The sequence below is a fragment of the Elephantulus edwardii genome, unplaced genomic scaffold (genome assembly GCF_000299155.1).
Source record: "Elephantulus edwardii isolate Elephantulus edwardi_28Jun2011 unplaced genomic scaffold, EleEdw1.0 scaffold00233, whole genome shotgun sequence".
NCBI classification, from domain to species: Eukaryota; Metazoa; Chordata; class Mammalia; order Macroscelidea; family Macroscelididae; genus Elephantulus; species Elephantulus edwardii.
Window position 1 is genome coordinate 3,935,197 of NW_006399983.1, and position 21,491 is coordinate 3,956,687.

The following is a 21,491-nucleotide window of genomic DNA, read 5'->3' on the forward strand; positions in this document are numbered from 1 at the left end:
ATTTGCAACTTTTTGAGAAAGCGCCATACCACTTTCCACAGGGGTTGCACCATTTTACACTCCCACCAACAGTGAATAAGGGTTCCAGTTTCTTCACAACCTCGCCAGCATTTGTTGCTTGCTGTTCTGTTAAATTTTGCTATTTTGACTGGGGTGAGATGATATCTTATCGTTGTTTTAATTTGCATCTCTCTTAGAGCTAGGGATTTTGAACATTTCTTCATGTGCTTGTTAGCCCTCTGAATTTCGTTTTCGGTGAAGTGCCTGTTCATATCCTGTGCTCATTTTTCTATTGGATTATTTACCTTTATGTTGTTGTGGTGCATATTATCAACTTTAAAGAAAAGTGGAGCCTGTCGTTTGGCCAGAGAGACAGGACATTTCTCATTTTCCAAATCCTCTACAACTTGATACACGGAAAGGAATCTCAGTGTTTTTCAAATTTGTGTTTATTTGATTATTAGTAAATTGTAACCTGTGAACGTGGTTACTGCCTGTTTCTATGTCTGCTGTGAATTGTTTATGTCCTCTGATTACTGCTGTTGGAGGGGACTCTTTTCCTATGGATTTCTTAGGATATTTGTGAAATATATTTCAGATTACAAAATCTGTACCCATTAAAGTTTGTATTTTTATGACACTTTAGATTGTTTTTTTACCAGTATCTTTATATAACCACTAGGCCACCAGCATAGGAGCTCTGCTAACAGATGGATGGTTCACATCCACAGGTTGCTTTTAGGGAGAAAGATGAGCAGTCTCCTCCCATGTGATTTACAGCCTCTGAAAACTCACTGGAGCATCAACTCTCGGTCAGCTCCAAGTTCACACCACAATGACTAGACTTTGATGTACCTTTTGATATATCTTCTTTCATGTAAACATTATCTTGCTCTTAGTTTATGGTTTTATCCATGGAAAGATCTTCCCTGCCTCATTATCATATGAAAACACACACACACACACACACACACATATTTATATTTATTTTGATGCTGTAGATTAGTTCTGACTTTATTATCAAGACTAGTATTTACTGTCTAAGATTTCTTTCTTTAGTCAGTAAATTCAGTAGCCAACAATCTAAGTATTGTGACTTTTTTCTACTTTGATATACTGTTATATTGCAAAGATCATATACATCTTTCAAACAATTTTTTGGTTTCACTCTTTACATTTAAATGTTTACTATCCATCTTGTGTTTATTTCAGGATAAATTAGGAGATGATAGTCATTTCCCCATAATAGTTTAGTTAGTACTTGTTTACCTCTTACAAACGAAGAACTGGCCCAAAGCTATTGAGAGGACAACTAGAAATTTCAATGATCAGATGACAATTTCTTTGTTTTTATTAAATTTGCCAAAGACAGGCACTTTCAAAAAGAGTTATTTTTGAAAGAAGTATTAGAAAATGTACACCTTACACTAAACATTATAGTTGCTATTGTTGTGTACGACTGAGTTTGAACTTACTCATAGCTGACTCTCCAGCAGGTTTTCAGAGTTATAAATTACATAGGAAGAGATTGCCCCACTTTCTCCCAAAGCTGGTGGATTCGAATGATGTGCATTTGGATTGGCAGTACAAATCCTTACCACTAAGCCACCAGAGCTCTCTTTACCTTAATTATTGCATTGCTGTTGTTGTTATGTGCTGTCAAATCAGAACCAACCCATAGGTGACCCTCCAGCAAGTTTTCAGAAGCAATAAATTTCACAGGAGAGATGGCTTCACTTTCTTCTGAAGAGCAGCTGGTGGATGCAAACTGTGTGTCTTTGGATTGACAGCACAGCTCTTAGTCATTAGGCCCCCAGAGATCGGTACCCTAAGCATGTTGTTGTTAGGTGCCTCAAGTTCAGTAACTCATTGCAAACCTATGAACAACAGACTTGAACCTTATACTGTGCCAGGGTCGTCATCTCTGAAGCACTTGAGCCCATTGCTGCCATCACTGTGTCAATCCATCTCACTGACAATATTCCTCTTTTCATTGATCCTCCACCTTTCCAAGCATGATGCCCTTTCCAAGGAATAGCCTTTCCTTGCAGCATTTCCAAAGTTTGAGAGATAGAACATCATCTTTGTTTCCAAAGAGCACTCTGGCTGCACTTTTTCAAAGACGTATCTGTTTGCTTTTGACAGTCTATGGGATACTCAGTACTTTTCTCCAGCACCACAACTTAAAGGCATCGGTTCTTCTGCCTCCTTATTCATTGTCTTGCTTTTAGATGCGTAGTAGGTGATTCAAAAGACCATGACCTGAATCAGATGCACCTTAGGCTTCAAGTTGTTAAACATTACTCTTAAGTATTTTGTGGAGATCCTTGACAACAGACTTGCCCAATGCAATATGTCTTCTGATCACTAGTGCTAAGAGGGTTGATTTTTTGAGCCAAGTAAGATGAAATTATTGACAATTTCAATCCTTTCTCTATGTATCATGATGTCTCTTGGCCCTAAAGGTGAGGACCTTTGGTTTTTTGATGTTGTTGTTGTTGTTGATTGCTGTCGAGTTAAGTACAACTCATAGTGACCCCATGAACAAACGACCTGAAGCCTTTATATAACTATCGACATTGTAGAGTTTCCAGAGGCATATTGTTCAGTCTTGCCTCCAAACTTGTCTTAAACTGGGAGCTCCCCAAAACACTGTCCACCGTGGGTAACAGTTACACCATTTGACATCCCAATGGCACAAGGTTCAGCATCATAGCAACCCCACATTAACTCAGTACAACATACTGACAGAAGAGTGCTATACCACTTAGAAGAATGTTCCTCCAAAATATAATAACAACCGACTTTTAAATACAAAGGCCCTCCCTGAGGTCTTGTTGACCCTAAACAAGGAGCTTAAATAAAAAACAATCAATACAGTATGTTGTTGTCATTATGTGCTTTTGAGTTGCCTGTGACCCATAGTGACCCTATGTACAGCAGCTGTGAACTCTGCCCTGTCCTCAGCCAGTTTCACTAATTCTGACACACCAACTCCTATTGCCCCAGATGCTGTATCGATCCATCTTATCCGGGATCTTCCTCTCCTGTGCTGTCCTTCTACCCTTCCAAGCACGATGTCCTTCTCCAAGGACTGATCTCTCCTGACCACATGCCCAGAGTAAGTGAGATGGAGCTTCAAAATCCTAGCCTCCAAGGAAAAACTTGATTTCATTCTCTCCAAGACAGATCTATTTGTTTTCTTGGCAGTCCATGGTATGTTTGGTACTCTTCTCCAACACCACAACTTGAAGGCATTGATTCTTCTTCTTTCATCCTTAGTCATTGTCCTCTGAAGCATAACAATAATTGCAAAGACCATGATGGCCTGTGTTAGGCAAACCTTTGTCTCTAGACTGACATCATTGCTTTTCAGCACTCTGGAGAGGTCCCTGACAACAGATTTTCCCCAATGCAATTTGTCTTTTGATTTCCTGACTGCTGGTATTAAGAGTGTTGATTGTGGAGCAGAGCAAGCGGTAATTGCTAACAACTTCACTCTCTTCTCCATCTATCATGGTACTGCCAATAGGCCCAGTGGTGAGCATCTTTGTCTTCTGGATGTTGAGCTTCAACCCATATTGAAGATTACAGCCTTGATCTTCTGCAACAAGCACTCCATGTCTTCTTCAGTTTCAACAAGCAAAGCTGTGTCATCTGTATATCATAGGTTGTTGATGAATCTTCCTTGAATTTTGAGGCCACATTCCTCCTCATAAAGCTCTGCTTCCCAAATGATCTGTTCTGCATACTGATTGAAAAGGTATGGAGACAGGATGCATCCTTGATGCACTCCTTTCCTGATTTTGAACAGTGTTTCCTTGCTCTATTCTAAGGACTGCTTCCTAGTCCAAGTATAGGTTTTGCATAAACACAAGTAAGTGTTTTGGGATTCCCATTTTCTTCAAAGTTAACCACAATTTGTTATGATCCACACAGTCAAATGTTTTGTCAATGAAACACAGATAGACATTCTTCTGGTACTCTCTGCTTTCTGCCAAAATCCATTTGACATTGGCAATAATGTCTCTAGTGCCACAACCTCTTCTAAACCCAGCTTGTATTTCTGGTAGTTCTCTGTCAATGTACTGTTCTGGTCATTCTGGATAATCTTCAGCAGGATTTTGCTATTGTGTTATATTAGTGATATTGTTTGATATTGAGATGTAATCCATACCAAAGGCTGAGTTCTTAATCTTCTCCAGCAAGCTTTTCAAATCCTCTTATTAACTTTCAGTAAGCAAGATTGTGTCATTTGCATGAAGTAGTATACTCAGACCTGGAAGAAAGAGTCATAACAGAGCAAGAAAACATTGCATGGTTCAGGATCAGGAAAGGTGTGCCTCAGCGAAACATCCTATCTCCATACCTTTTCAATCTATATGCAGAACAGATCATTTGGGAAGCTACTTTATGAGGAGAAATGTGGTATCAGGATTGGAGGAAGATTCATCAACAACCTGCATTATGCAGATGACACAATTTTGCTTGCCGAAACTGTACAGCTTGAACTTCATCCTATATTGCCATTGGCTCTTGTTCATATAATACTTCCTGAAAATTTTCAGTGTTGACTTATTTTTTAATTATAGTGACTCTGTATATTCCTTCCATCTTCTTTAATGTTTCCGGAATCATTCAAGATTTTGCCTATGGCTTCTTTCAGTGTTGCAACTTCAAGCCTGAACTTGTTTTTCAGATCTTTCAGCTTGATAAATCCTGATCAAATTCTTCCCTTTACATTTTCTGACTCCAACTCTTCACAAATTTCATTATCATATTTTGCTTTGTCTTCTTGAGCGCTCTTTAAAGTCTTCAGTTGAGCTCTTTTACTTTGGCACCTCTTCTTTGTGTTTTGGCTTCTTGATGCTCTAATGACATTTTCATAGTCTCTCTGACATCCATTTCACTTTTTTCTTTCTCCTCTGTATTTGTAATGACCCTTTGCTCTCTTCGTGGATGATATCCTTGATGTCCTCTCAAAGATCCTCTGGCCTTTGATCATTGGTATTAAATTCTTCAAACCTGTTCTAGAGATGATTCTTAAATATAGGTGAAATAGACTCAAGATTGTATTTTGGTTTCTGTAAGCTAGCTTTCATTTTTTTCAGGTCAGTTTGAGCTTACATGTGAGTTATAGTCTATTCCAAAATAAAAACTTTTGTCTGGTTTTCACTGCAAATATTGAGCTTCTCCAACTATTTTTTTCCAATTCAGTCTGATTCCTAATGCAGTCTATCAGGAGAAGTTTATGTGTAAAATTGCCTTCTGTGGTTTTTTTTTTATAAAGTATTCACTTTCAATACTGCATAATATTTTATTCTGTGAATGTACCGTAGTTTCTCTAATCATTTCTTTGTTGTTGGGCAGTTGGACTGCTTCCATCTCTTTGCTATTGTAAATAATGCTGCAATAAATATTAGTATGTGTTTACATCTGTTTGTGTTGCAGCTCTACCCTTTGGATCTTAGAAGTAGTATAGCTTGGGTGATGAGTCTGTAAGACATTATGCTGGGTGAAATATCTCAGTCCCCAAAGGACAAATACTGTATAAACCCACTGCTGTAACAGTGGGGTCAGTACCAGGCTGGGTGCTGGTGGTGAAAACTGCAGAAAAAGAATGGATAGATAATGAATGCTGCACTGGAATGGGTGAAAAGAAGAACAGTCTGAAAGGAATGGATGATTACTAATATGTGTGTGAAAATTAATAGTATGGAACAGGACAATCATTTACAAAGGCAGTTAGTGGAGGGTGAGGGAGAGAAATGTACATGAATCAATGATAGCAAGTCTCTTTGTGAACCTTCACTAAAAGAAAAAAAGGGGTATTTGCTATGAATAAATCATTAAACACACCAAAATTCAGTCATCTGCTCTCCTCACTTCTGTCACCAAGCCCATAGTTTCTGACTACCATTCCTTCCACATTGTTTCAAACTTTTGCGTTCTAGTTACCAATAATTATGAATGCAACGGGATTGCATGTTTGGTCAAGTTTGGACTTCAAAATTTGGTAGAAATCCTCAAGTTCCTTCTCTTTGGCTTTAGTTTTTGGTGTATATATTTGAATAATAGTCATATTAACAGGTCTTTTTTGTTTAGATAGTATCCTACCACCCACAACATTGTTCTTTAGGTAGACATGGAAATTGTCTTTTAAACTATGAACGCAACACTATTCTTCTCAGTTTTTCATTCCTAGCATATGAGAGCGCCTGACTATCTGATTCAGAGTGTCCCATGCCAGTCCATCTCAGCTCACTGAAGCCTATTCTTGCTGTGTCTCTTTATACGGTGAGGTGGTGGGGGTGGTGTCCAGGAAGGGAGAGCTCTGTGGTTAGTATCTGTCTTGTCATCTACACTACTTTTTTTTTTTCTATAATTATATTTTATTAATTTTCATAAACATTTACAGAGATTTTGGGCTTCCACTCATTCATTGTTGCACTATTCTCTCTACCCTCCTCCCAGTTTGTTCTTGTCCAAATGCCACAGTGCTTGTCAAAGCCAGTTCTGATTAATCTTCTTTGTCAGTGTATCCTTTGCCCTTCCCTATCACTCCTCCCTGAGAGAGACTTCACCCTGAGTCATAAGGAAAAGGGGACGGCATATTCTCTTAGCTACTTCCTGCTGAAAAGGGACGCTGTGGGTTTCAGGGTGAAGATCTTCTCTCACTACTCTAAAGGGCCCCTTTGGCAGTAGGAAACACATAGACTATTATGGAGATTGATTTTGGAATTCAGATGCACTCTTATTGATTGTGCTTGGCTGTACATGTACATATCCTTCAAGTCATCTACACTACTAAACGTCAGTCTTCATACCTTCAGTATAAACACAGCAATCAAGGGCTGAGGAAGAGGAGGCCTAGAAACCACATCAGACCACATCTTCTTGATTTCTCATTTCTGCTGTTGCCCAAAACTCAGGATCCTGCAAGAGTTCAAGGAGTTTTAGAATACTTCCATATCCCAACCTGCTAGTCTATAAAAACACAGAGGTGCAAGCCAAGGGGTACAGACATCATCGTCTACATCAGATATATGACAGCATAGGAAGATGGCCATTGCTCACATTCCTATCAGTATGCCTTTTTGACTCTGTTTATCTTCCCTTGAAATTAATACCACATGTCTACCATCAGGTCTAGAAAGACAAATTCCACTGGGAAAATCTGCTATCAGAGGCCTCTTTAGAGTACTGAAGGGCAACAATGTCATCCTAGAAACTAAGGTGAGCCTGATCCAGGCCATAGTCTTCATAATTACTTGTTATGCATCAGAGAGCTAAAGAACGGCTAAGGATTACAGAAAAAAAATGTGTGCCTTTGAGTTGTGCTGGAGAAGAGCCTTGAACATACCATGGACTGCCAAGAAAACAAATAGGTCTGTCTTGGAGAAGGTGAAACCAAGTTTCTTCTTTGAGGCTAGAATTTTGAAGCTCCGTCTCACTTACTTTGGGCACAGGGCCAGGAGGTACTGGTCCTTAGAGAAGGACATCATGCTCAAAAGGGTAGAGGGACAGTGCAGGAGACGAAGACCCCAGATGAGATAGACTGATAGAGTAACTGGGGCACTGGGGGTCGATGTGTCGGAGTCAGTAAGACTGGCTTAGGACAGGGCAGGCTTCAGAGCTGTGAGTCCCAGATGACTCGATAGCACATAACAACAACAACATCAGTTCATTTCATAAATGGGGTGACCCAGGTCAGGAAGTCTTCCTCCCTTCATACAACATCCCTCAGTAGGAACCAGCAAGAAACCCACATGCAGAAGTGTTAAGACCTAGCCCTCCTCAACATTCCCCACTGTCTCCATTCTCTGGCCTGCCCTCCTTGTTGTTATTAAGTTACAGATTTGATAAACTTTGCCACTTTCCTTCTGCATCATTTTCACTTTGTCTCAATGCCAATGCCAGCTTTCCTTTTCTGAGCTTAGATCTAAGGGCTTTACAGGAGCAGAGGTACAGAGGAGCCCCAGAAGGCCTTTGGTCCCCTTGGGCTTTTCCAGTCACTGACCAGCACCGCCAATCATTCCCAGCTCTGCCCCGGAGCCACTTATGTTGCTTCTTTTCTCCAGCTGACTTCAGTGCTCAAGGAAATGAGTTATCTTGAGCCCCGGCAGATGAAGCACATCCCCGAGACAGCAGCAGCCATGTTCTCCTCCAGGGAATTCTATCGACAACTTGTAGCAAATCTGGAGCTGATGGCAAATTGGTACAACAAGGTTGTGAGAACCCTGCTCGAGGTGGAGTTTCCATTAGTGGAGGGTGAGCTGCATGGTATCGATTGCCGCCTGAGGGCAGCCGAGGAGACGCTGAACTGGAAAACAGAAGGTAACAGTGCCCTTTATGGAGAAAGGGAGAAATACTGAATTAAGGTGTCTACTGAAGTTGAGAATGTTAAAAGCAAAACTCTTGCTGTGAGGGCAAGTCCACCTCAGTGCTAGAGTGGAGCTGTGCTTCCCAGGTCCTTAATGGCTCATTTTTGACAGTAGATTGGCACAGCTTTCTTCCAAAGTGCCTCTGGGTGGATTTGAACCACCATGCAATATGAGATCCTCAAGTTATTCCCATGCTTACCTGATTTGGACTTGAAACACAAGTCTTTTCTCACCTCGTTGTTGTTGTTGTTGTGCACCGTCAGGTCAGAACCAACCCACAGCTGACCCTCCAAGTGGGTTTTCAGAGGCAGTACATTGCTTGAGAGGAGTTGGCCCATTTTGCTCCCACAGAGCAACTGGTGAATGTGAACCGATGGCAGTGCAATTCCTTACGCATTAAGCCACCAGAGTTCACTGAGACTCATATCCAAAGTAGAGAAGACTGAGAAGAGTTGGTAATCTTTTTGCTTCTGTTTGAGTGTGATTTACCTAGTTAGTAACTTTGTTGCTGGGTGCTTTGGCCCCTCCATAAATGAGGCCTTTCATCATACCTCAGAGATTGTAAGCTTGAAATGAAGGCTTTTATTATTAGCTCAGAGATATTGCAGGATCTGTTCCAGACAGATCTGTTCCACTAGAGTATCATGATAAAGCGAGTCTTACAGATTCTTTTTTTATTTCCCAGTGCATTTGAAAGTTATGTCTATGCTATAGCAGGCAATAACCTTATGAAAATTATGAAATGTTATGAGAATTATCACAGTGTGACATAGAAACACTACGTGAGCACATGATGTTGAGATAATGGCGCTGATAAGATTTGTGTGATGCAGGGTTGCCACAAATCCAGTTTGCAAAGACACAGTTTCTGCAAAACACAATAAAAGGACGTATGCCTGTAGTATCACTGCTACTTCATTTTCTTAACTAGATTGTAAATATCATAAAGGAGAGAATTGTGTATTTACTTCTCTCATATCTCACAATCCCATTCAATCAATCTCCATTGATTGATTAACACATGCAGGATTCTGTTTGGCACATTATAGGGAGAATATGAGGCATTTTGGGGGACATGGTCCTTTTTGGCAAACAGATGACATTTAGTGGGCAACAGACATTTGTGCAGCCTATGTCATATAACATAAGCTATTTTAAAAATCCATCACAGAGACAAAAAATGATGAATCATAAGGGAGGGGGAAGAATTTTAATTGGGGCCCTCCGAAGAGTTCAGGTTTGGGAAGAAGGTCACAGTCTACTTATAGAAGTCTTTGAATGACATGGTAAACAAGTTAGAACTTGAGAGAAAAGTTATATATAGACAAATAAATGGCATTTTTTAATGCATAAAACAGTGAAAGTGCTATAAACAAAAGCTAAATTATACAAGATAGTCACCAACTCAACACTGGTGTTTCTGTGTAGAGTTGTATGGCCCAGCTCCTTTTTTTAAGTTCCATGTGTTCAGTAGACAAATATTCCCTCTTCATTTCTTTTATACATATTCAAGGACAGTGAAGGTTGACCGCCTGGCACAATGAAGGTGGAGGGTTCAGTAATGATGTGTAGAAAGTGAAACCCAAAAGGGTGGAATCCCTATCACTAACAGTACCTAGGTTGTTGGTAACTCATTCACTGCCCTCAAGTCCCTAACAGCTCATAGTGACCATCGTGTTTCTGAGGCTCTAATTCCCAATGAGAGGAGGCTGTTCATCTTCCTCCCATGCTGCGACTGATGGATTTGAACCATTTGAGGTACATAGCCTTTTGGTTTGCAGCATGATGCCCTACATCTGAGTCTACAAACACCTCGCTATATGTCTGTGAGCTATGATATTTAAATTGATTCTCTTTCTTTTCTGCATCAGGCATTTGGGACTATGTCGTTCAAGTGACCAATAGTATTCATGATCTTGAACAGAGAATTCAGAAAACAAAAGACAATGTGGAAAAGATTCAAAACATCATGAAAACGTGGGTGTCTCCAATATTTAAGAGAAAAGATGGCAAAAAAGAATGCCTTCTGTCCCTGGATGATCAGCATGAGCATATGGAAAGATATTATAATCTCATCAAAGAATCAGGCCATAAGATTCATGCCCTTGTCCAGGTAATAGCCTCCTCTTCTCTGACACACATGCCACGAACATAGGGACAGTGTCAAGAAGTTTATTTGGGCACAAGCTGTGATTTGGAAAGAATTGTACATGCTGTGTCTTCTGAAGTCAGGGACAGACATTTATGCTAAAGAACTAAACAGTCTAGATTGGTTTTGTTGTCACTAGCTCCCACCAAATCAATTTCTACTCATAAAGACCAATAAGAGAGAGCAGAACAGCTCCACAGTGGGGTTTTGGTGGAAATTTATAACAGATCTCTGAGTCTTTCTTTCCTGGAGCTGCTGAGTGGGTTCAAACTTTCACTGTTTTAGTTAGCCACCTAGTTCTTGACATGTATGCACCACCAGGGCTCCTAAAAATACGAGAAGAAGTAGAAAATCACATTCTGGCATTAAGGTATCAAAAGGAATATTCTAATTCTTTTAAATTTTATACTGATTTACTTACAAAGTTCATATACAATATTTTTTTTCACCGGATCTTTCCCCTTTCTTATACCACGCCTCCGTCTGCTCAGCAAATTGTGCAACCCTATGACTAAGCCCCCCATTGGATTCTCATACTTATTCTACAATAATGGTATTTTGCAATATTTGTCTTTATGAGACTGAGATAGTTCACTTAGCATAATCCTCTTCAGTCCCTCCGATGTTAGGAGTAATTAACAAAATCATTGCTGCTGAATGCTGCATAGTATTCCATTGTGTGAATGTACCATAATTTCTCTGTCCATTCCACTGTAGTTGGACATTTGGGCTGTTTCTATGTTCTCAAAATCACTGGCAATATAAGAGTCATAATGAGATAACATCTTACCCCAGTAAAGTTTAGCAGGGCAGCAAGTAATAAGTGTTGGAGAGGATGTGGCATGATAGAAACTCTTACACATTATTGGTGGGACTGTAAAATAGTACAATCACTCTGCAAGGCAGTTTGGCATTTCCTCAAAAAGCTGAACATAGAAACTCCATATGACCCATATTTCACTGCTTGGCATATACCAAAATGAGAGAAAATGAGAACTGAGGCATGAACAGAAACTTGTACACCAATGTTCACAGCAGTGTTATTCACCACACCAAGTAATACTCTCTTAATGGTGATGTCTCATAATTGTCACATGACTTCAATCCTGTACCAAAGCCATATGGGTGGGAAGGAATGGCAAAGACAGAATTCTTTGTGATCCACTTATTAACCTACTCCTGTCCCCAACTCTTCCATTCATTCTATAGTGGTTCTCCATCATCATCCTTTTAACCCAGCTCTGCAGAGCCTGAAGAGGTGAAAGGTTGCCGTATTATGTCTAGTCGCAATGGGAAAGCAAAGCAAATGCACAGTACAATGCTTAATGCAATAAGGCCCTTCCTTATACTGTAGGCAGGTCAGCCATCACCAAAGGCTGAAGTTTTGTTGTGAGATAAAAACTATTCATGGCTACCAGCCCTGACTCTCTTGAAGTGTCCTTTGGACAGCATCTAAGAGGTTACTGTCATGCACAAAGTAATGAATAACAATTGTTTATCTAGTTTATCTAGTTTGTTTATATAGTTTAAAGTACATTTAAGAGTATTGAGCCTTAAGCACCATAAGTTGTTGTTGTGTACACTAGAGTCAGAATTGACCATTGAGTTTTCAGAGGCAGTTAATCACACAGGAGGAGATTGCCCACTCTTCTCCTGTGGAGCAGCTGGGTTCAAGCCACATGACTTCCAATTGCAGCAGAGCTTCTTACCATGAGGCCATTAGAGCTCCCTAAGTAAATAAATGAAGGATGATGATTACTGAAATTACAGTTTTGAAAAGTAAAGAGGTAACAAAGCCTGACAATCTCTTCTCATAAAGATTTACTGCCTTGGACACCAAGAGAGAGAGTTTTGAGCCATTAACCTGTGTTATGCAGATGACACAACCCTGCTTGCTGAAACCGAGATGGACCTGAGGTGTTTGCTGCAGAGGGTCAAGAACTGCAGCCTTCAATATGGATTGAAGCTCAACATCAAGAAGACAAAGATTCTCACCACTGGGCCCATTGGCAGCATCATGATACACAGTAAAGAGACTGAGATTGTTATGAATTTCAGCTTTCTTGGCTCCACAATCAAAACTCTTGCTACCAGCAACCAGGGAGTCAAAAGACGAATTGCACTGGGAAAATCTGCTGTCATGGACCTCTCCAGAGTACTGAAGAGAAAAGATGTCAGTCTGGAGACTAAGGTGCACCTCATCCTGACCATGGTCTTCACAGTTACTTCCTATTCATCAGAGAGCTGGACAATAATTAAGGATGGTAGAAGATGAATCAATGCCTTTGAGTTGTGATGCTGGAGAAGAGTATCAAATACATCATGGACTGCCAAGAAAACAAACAGGTCCATCCTGTAGAGAGTGTAACCAGGCTGCTCCTTGAAAAGCAAAGATTTTGAAGCTCCTTCTGACATAGTTTGGGCATGTTGCCAGAGAGGACCAGTCCTTAGAGAGGGTCATGATGCTTGGAAGGGTGAGGAGAGCGCAAGAGAGGAAGACCCTTGATGAGATGGATTGACTCAGAGACTGGGGTTATGTGGGGGTAGGAGTGTCACAGACAATGAAATTGGCTCAAGGTAGAGCAAGGGTCAGAGCTGTTGTATATAGGGTCATAGGCAACTTGACAGCACACCACAACAACAACATGAGTCAGAACCTACTCTACAGCTCTGAGTTTGAGTCCCAACTCCAGTAGTTTAGTGAGCCTTGCCTAGAGCATAAACATCTATCCACCTGTCCACCACCCATCAGCTTTATTGAAAAAACTTCTCAAGGCAATATAGTGACTAGTCTGTAAGCTTATGAAACATACTAATTTTAATAGTTTTCTAAATTTCTTATGATGATCTGTGTAAATAATGATATCATTTCCAAATAGAGACAATTTTACTTTTCATTTAAAATGGTTATATTTTATATTTCGTTTTCTTGCCTTATTGCTCTGCCTAGGATCTCTAGTACAGTGTTGACTAGAAGGTCTAAGAGTATGCATTCATGCCTCAATTCCAAACATAGAAAAAAGCCCTAAGTAATTCACTATGAAGTGTAGTGTTTACTGTTATTTTTTTACCCCCAGAAGTCCTTTATCAGGTTGAGAATATTTCCTTCTATTTCTAGCTGGCTGAGAGTTTTTGTTATGAGTGGCTGTTCAATTTTATCAAATTATGTTTCTGTAGGCCTCGTGTTTGTTATTCTGTCTTGGCTACTATCAGAAAGCTAAGTTATTCTTACTGCACTGATAATTCAAACAAATATGTTTCTTAGTTGATGGTAGATATGAAACCATAAATAAAGGTAGAAGGTATAGGTGACTATCTCAGTACTTGAAAGTAGAAAGAGAGAAAAATTCTTCAGAGCAGTTACACAAACTGAAAATTATTTAATATGGAGGCAAACGGATACACAAATATCAGTGACTCCTGAATGCAGCTCTAAATTGTCACATTGCTATGATTTCTTTAATGATGAGATTTTAATCATTAAGGGGGGGGAAATCTTAATGTACTTAGAAAGGAAATGAATACATAATGTAGTTCAGAAATTTTTAAAGTCTTGTAATTTAAAAAAACAGGCTTATAGTACTGTTCCAATCCAGAGGACACTATTTGCCATATAGTAATGTTGCTTAAATGTAGCTCTGGTGGCCTAGTGTCAAGAAGCTGTGTCGCAATCCCAAAGGCCATCTTTTGCCATGAGATTTATAGTCTTGGGAAACTCAGTGGAGGGTCTGGTATGAGTTGGTTTCAACTCAACAGCAACGAGTTTTGAGGTTTTTTTTTTAAATAGCAGTCAATGTGATAGAGGCTTTTAGTTAATATTAAATTCCAAAACCAAAACATACCAACCCACCTCTGAGAATTAGCTAGCAAATGCTTTACTTATTCAAGCCCCAACTTTTATTAGAAACCTGGAATCTGTCACCTTTTGTATCTTTTGTCTGGATTCTGTCACCCTTTGTATGGTTTCCACTGCCCACTCTGATATCTGTGATGAGATCTCCTCCACATCCTTCCACATCACTGCCCATCAGCATCCCTCCTGAGGAAAAGTTGTTGTTTGCTGTCAGGTGGGAGCCAACCCATAGCTGATCCTCCAGCAGGTTTGCAGAAGCAGTTAATCGCATGGGAGAAGATTGTCCATCCTTCTCCCATAGAGCTTCTGGTGGATTTGAACCATGTGCCTTTGCAATGCAGCTTCTTAATGCTACCTAAAGAAAGAGTTGAGATCCAATAGTCTTCATGTAGACTTTAAATCAATAGTTACAGCCATTTTTTAGACAGAATGGATTTGATGTACATACATGTAGGGGGACATTCTTGACAAGAATTTTTTCCCCCTCTTTGCATCGTTTTCAGTTTCATCCATGATGACTAGACTGGCACTTTACCAAACAAAGTTTACATTGTTCTTTCTTTCTTTGTAGGAAAACCTGACTCTATTTTCAGCAGACCCAACCTCCCAGATCTGGAAGACTTATGTCAACTACATTGATGATATGTTGCTGGATGGATTCTTTCTTGCCATTGAGTGTTCCCTCAAGTACCTCATGGAAAATACTGGTACTTGTTACATTATGGATGTGGGTTGTTATTGGAAAGAGAAAAGTAGTCACATCTATTCAGTGAAATTGACGTGCAATTAAATACTCCATGATTTTCACTAAAACTTAGCATTTTAAAAAAGATTTTTTGTGAATGATGCACAACAAAATAGCAGACAGAAGGAGTTTTTAAGTTGCTAAAAGAGAAAAGACCGAAAAAGGGGGCAAATCAGCCTCTAAAATAATGACTCCCTTTAAAAACAACAACAACACAACAAACCCAAACAAAATCACTGACAGAAAGTTGATACCAACTCATGGTAACCTCCCACTGGGTTCACAAAGCTGTAAATCTTAGCAACAGATTGCTTTATCTTTCTCCCATGGACAAACTGATGGTTTCAAATAGCCGACCTTCTAGTTAGCAGCTCACCATGAAGCCCATGGCAAATGAAATTGCAGAAAAAGAAAAAGGCTAATTTGATCTAAATCCAGCTTCCCTGAAGAGGCGTGACTAAGGTGGAGCCGCGGGAGGCACAGTTGGTGATGAGGCTTCATCTGGACTTGACTCAGGGGGGTGCAGAGGGACAGTCTGTGCTTTCCAATTTCATGTGCGTTCTCTCATGAGAACACGGGGAGGGCTTGAATCACCAGGCTAACTGGAAGAAAAACAGGGAGCTTTGTGTGAAAAAGGGGACAAGAAGCATAAACAGGGGTGGAGGCTGCTTTTAGAAAGAAGAAGAATATTAAGAGGTGAGTGGGCATCCTTTGAAGCTTTTAAACAACAATTGAGAGCTTTGAATTAATGGTAGATAAACTGGAGAGGAGATTGAGATTGTTAACAATTTCAGCAGTGATGTCAATCTAGAGATTAAGGTGTGCCTGATTGAGACCATGGTCTTCACAATTGTTGGCTATGCATCAGAGAACTGGATCATGACTAAGAATGATAGAAGATTAATCAATGCCTTTGAGTTGTGGTGCTAGAGAACAGTATTAAACATGGACCACCAAGAAAACAAACAGGTCTGTCCTGAAAAGGGTGAAACCAGGCTGCTCCTTGGAGGCAAGGATTTTGAACCTGCATCTCACCAAGGGGGGACCGGTCTTTGGAGAAGGACATAATGCTTGCAAGGGTTTAGGGACAGCACAGGAGAGGAAAATCCTGGATGAGATGGATTGACACAGTAACTGGGGCAAAGGGCGGTAGGTGTGTCAGAGACAGTGAGACCAGCTCAGAATAGTGTAGAGTGCTGCGCTATTACACATAGGGTTGCTATGAGTCATTGGTGACTTGGCACATAACAACAGCAACAAAAACTGGATGCAAAATATTACGATGTTGTTGTTGTTAGCTGCTGTTGACATTGGTACAATAGGATTGGACTATTGTGATCTATAGGATTTCCATGGATTGATTTTTTTAAAGTAGATATCCAGACATTTCTTCTTAGTTAGTCTGGAAACTCCACTGGAACCCGTTCAACATCAGAGCAACACAGCAGCACCACTGAGACATGCTAGATGACCATGACTTAGGTCTTGCCCTTGAGAGGCAAGCATCCTGCTGCTGAACCACCACTGCTCTCTCTCCCCACAAATCTAAGGGCTGAGCTTGGCTGACAAAAGGTCAAGAGAGTTCAGGACTGAAATAGGAATGAAGTGTTCATGTTCCTATAAATTATGAAGACCTTAGCAAGAGCCATATTGAAAGATTAGTTAAAATGGAAAGGTGGAGATAAGTATTTTGAAGCCAGAAAATGAAGGTGAGAATTTAAGACCTCAAGTTCAACTCAAGGAAGTAAGCCAGACACAGAGTCGAAACAGTCATGTAGAGAGGAGTGTCCTCCAGGTACCAATGCAAGACGGCACTGAGAAGCCGAGGCTGGGAGCGCAGAGGAACAAGGTGCAAGGGCTGGTGTGACTAGATAGGTGGAGGGGCAGAGGAGGGCAAGGAGGTCTTTTCTTGCAGGATGCAGGATACTTGAAAGCAGGAACTAGGCCTTTAAACATAGTAAAAGAGTGGGAGATAGAAAGTGAGCACTGAGCCCTGGTGGGTTCCTAGGGTGCATCCACAGTGCTTAGCATAGAAGATGTACCAAACATCTTCTTCATGTTGGAGATCATGGAGTCTTGTCACTCAGTGTTCTAGTTTAGGAGAAAACAAGTGAAGATCAGTGTTACTGTTACTACTTAAACCCTGAAGGAAAGTTAGTGTTTAACTATTAACTGCTGATGCAGGCAGGAAACAAAACTCCCTTAGCACACTTACAGAACAACTAAAACCGACGCAAAGCGAAAAACATCTCCCCCCATCCCCACCCTCACCACCTAATCTATTAATTGTTATTAATCATTCATTTCATTTCAGCACTGATTACTTGAGTAGTTTCTGAGAAAAGATGCAAGTCCCTGTGACATTTTGGAGAGACCTTTCCTTGGAGAGGGACATCATGTTTGGGAGGGTGAAGGGCAGGAACAGGAGGGGAAGACCCTCTATGAGGTGGATTGATTCAGTGACTAGGGTAATCGGGATGGGTGTATCGGAGACAGTGCGATTGGCACAGGACAGAGCAGAGTTTAGGGCTGTTGTACATGGGATCGCTATGAGTCGCAAGCGACTCAAAGTCACATAACAACAACAACAATGACAACTTTATCTTCCTGTATCCTCTTTACTGTCTCTGCCTGTAGTATTCAATCAAGTTACTGTTCCTCTTGTCACCTTGTGGAATCCGAGCCTGCTTTGATTATATGCTACACACTCAACTCTGAATGGTCTTACCCCGTTAACGCCTAAAATGAGTTACTTATGCCAGTTTTAGAGCTAAAAGAATCTACTTTGTATGTTCATTATCATGGTGTTGCTTAAGATTTACATTCTTATGTTAGCACATGATCAGACTTTTCCAAGAAGTTAAAAACCCTTATTGAAAATCTTCTAGGTTCTTTATATATAACCCCAGTCCAGAATGATGGCTGCATAGTGGGGTGGACTTAGGGAGAGTGATTGTATAACAATGAAAGAATTTTTCTTTTACTTTTCAAAGAGAAGAGAGAATTGGGAGGAAGGAAGGGTTGGCAGGGAGAAAAGTGCAACAATGAATGAATGGAAATCCTCAGTCTCTGTAAATGTTCATTAAAATTAATAATAATTTAAAAAATTTAAAAAATATATATATATACAGAGAGAGAGATGCAAAACACATCATGGGTACATATGCAATAACACCAGAAGTTGTTGTGGTGTGCCATTGAGTCAGAACCAACTCATAGCTGACTCTTTGGCGGATTTTTAGATGCAGTAAATCACACAGAAGGAGATTGTCTCCCGTATGATTTATGTCCTTCTATGGAGCATCTGGTGGATTCAAACTGAGCATCTCTGGGTTTACAGCACAGTTTCTTGCCACTCAGCCACCAGACTTCCCTAAAATGTCATAGTTGTATTATATTCTTTACGATTCTGTGATAATAGAGTAATTACTGTGTTACTGGTAAGTTTGCAGGCCTTTAAGCTAAGTAGGCATTGGTGGTTTGAGTAGATAGTCTCACTTTACATGCAGAAGACCTGGGTCCTGTCCGTGATCAGTGAACCTCTAGCTCTCAGCAGAGGCTTGAGTGTTGATAAACAGTATGCTGGATATGCTTCAATGGAACTTCCCAGATAAGATGGACTAAGGAGAAAGGTCTGACAATCTGTTATTTCTGAAAATCAGTCAGTGAAAATCCTGTGTATCTGTCAATTAAAAGGATAGCCCAGGACCTGGCAGTGGGTCGCCAGTAGTCAGGAGAGCTAACAACACCAGGTCACCAGGAGTCTGTGGCAGCTAACAACAACAACAAATTAAATAGACTTTCCATGAAACTCTGTTGATGAATTCAGTAAGGCAAAATTATCATTCTGTAGTGTTTGGAGGTTTTTTCCATAAAAACACTAAACTCTGGGAATAAGAAAACTTCATCAGTAATGTGACTTATAGGACAAAGTGGCCTGTCTCCATGGCAGGTTCATTCCAGTCTGTGGCACCACATTTCTTTAGGCTTTGTCCTCATTTCTGTGGGCAAGTTGGGTCCCTGCCACATACATGCTGTTGTCTGGGAGAGAGGGAAGAGAAAGTGGGGAGAGTCTCCCCTACTGTCTCAAGGGTTCCTCCTAAGAAGCCTCATCTTTCTGCCCACACCCCCTGGTGAGGGAGTGGGATGCCTGCACCTCACTGCAGCAAATCCAGAAACCAGTTGTTGTGGACTCAACTCGAGCAGATGGGCAGATGGTGACCCCTACGTGTGTCAGACTAGAACTATGCTCATCAGGGATTTCAAAACTTAGTTTTCTTTTTTCTTTCTTTCTTTTTTTTTTTTAAGTATATCACCAGACCTTCTTGCACAAGTGACTCTAGCTGGACTTGAATTTCCAACCTTTGGTTAGCAGCCAGGTGTCTTAACTGTCAGCACTACCCACAGACACACTTAACTGCTGGTTAGGCTAGGACCTTCAGTCACAGACCCACTAAGAGGAAAAGAAAGCCGTGAATTTCAGTGAACGGCTGCTGCCACCCTGACTACCTGGGATGTTGTTGTTGTTTGTTGTTATGTGCCGTCGAGTCGCTTGTGACTCATAGCGACCCTATGTACAACAGCCCTAAACCCTGCTCTATCCTGTGCCAATTGCACTGTCTCTGACACACCCATCCCGATTACCCCAGTCACTGAATCAATCCACCTCATAGAGGGTCTTCCCCTCCTGCGCTGTCCCTCCACCCTACCAAGCATGATGTCCCTCCCCAGGGACCTGTCTCTCCTTACAACATGTCCAAAGTATGTCAAACAAAGCCTCAGAATCCTTGCCTCCAAGGAGCAGCCTGGTTTAACCCTCTCTAGGATGAATCTGTTTGTTTTCTTGGCAGTCCAGGGTACATTCAATACTTTTCTCCAGCACCACAGCTCAAAGGCATCAATTTTCCTTCTAGCCTCCTTAGTCATTGTCCAACTCTCTGATGCATAACAAGTGATTGCAAAGACCATGGCCTGTATCAGATGCACCTTAGTCTCCAGAGTGACACTATTGCTCTTCAGTGCCCTGGAGAAGTCCCTAACAGCAGACTTTCCCATTGCAATACATTTTTTTTTATTTCCCAGCTACTGGTTCCAAGAGTGTTGACCATGGAGCCAAGCAGACTAAAGTTGTTAATCTCAATCTCTTCATCATCCATCCTGATCTGCCAATTGGTCCAGTGGTGATAATATTTGTCTTCTTGACATTGAGCTTCAATCCATACTGAAGGCTGCCATCCTTGACCCTCTGCAGCAAGCATTTCAGGTCCTCCTCTGTTTCAGCAAGCAGGGTTGTGTCATCTGCATAACGCAGATTGTTAATAGATCTTCCACCAATCCTGACACCACATTTCTCCTCATAGAGCCCAGCCTCTTGGATAATCTGTTCTGCATACAGGTTGAAAAGGTATGAAGATAGGACACATCCCTGGCATATGACTTTCCCAATTTTGAACCATGTAGTATTTCCTTGCTCTGTTCTGACAACTGCCTCTTGGTCCAAGTATAGGTTTCGCATTAGCATGATTAAATGTTCTGTGATTCCCATTCTTCTCAGAGTCAGCCACAGTTTGTTATGATCCACACAGTCAAATGCCTTTGCATAGTCAATGAAACACAGATAGACATTCTTCTGGTATTCTCTGCTTTCAGCTAAAATCCATCTAACATCAGCTATAATATTCCTAGTACCACGACCCCTTCTAAACCCAGCCTGGACTTCTGGCAGTTCTCTGCTGATGTGCTGTTCCAGTCGTTTTTGGATAATCTTCAGTAGAATCTTGCTTGCGTGTGAAATCAATGATATCATTCTCTAGTCTCCACTACCCGGAATAGTGGAGCAAAATCAAACAAAATGGGAAGTGAAAGTAAGTGGCTATTGGTAAAAGCGTAAGCATTTGTCTTGTACTTGGAACATCTTGCTGCATGTGTTTTGAGTTAAATTTGACAAAGCAACTAGGTCTAGCAAGTGATCAGAGATGTGTGACTTATTTATATTGCTCTTGAAATTTTCAACACTAACTGTACTTCAGCATTAAAATAAATTATCATTTTATAAGAAAAAGAGCCTAAGTGGCAAGACTGTAACTTCAGTTTGGTTTTCTTATGCCTCAGTGACCATTGAAGGGCTCTTTTGGTAGAGTGGTGAAGCGCTTCACTCCTGATCAGAAAGTTAGTGGTTCCAATCCACTAGCTGGTCTTTGAAAGGAAGATATAACAGTCTGTTTCTGTAAAAATGACAGCCTTGGAAACCCAGTGAGGCAGTTCTGCTCTGTGTTGTTAGATCGTTATGAGTCAGAAAATACTCAGAGCCAATGGATTTGACTTTGCTTTTGGCGGGTTGTTTTTTTGTTGTTGTTGTTA

At 40.7% G+C, this 21,491-nt stretch overlaps 1 protein-coding gene across 1 annotated transcript in view; it reads left to right on the forward strand.

Moving 5' to 3' along the window:
- Positions 1-21,491, forward strand: part of DNAH9 (dynein, axonemal, heavy chain 9) — a 623,295-nt gene that overhangs the window by 70,350 nt on the left and 531,454 nt on the right. The window contains 3 exon segments of the mRNA XM_006898570.1: positions 8,082-8,337; positions 10,256-10,497; positions 14,958-15,093. Coding sequence (XP_006898632.1) covers positions 8,082-8,337; positions 10,256-10,497; positions 14,958-15,093 — 634 coding nt within the window.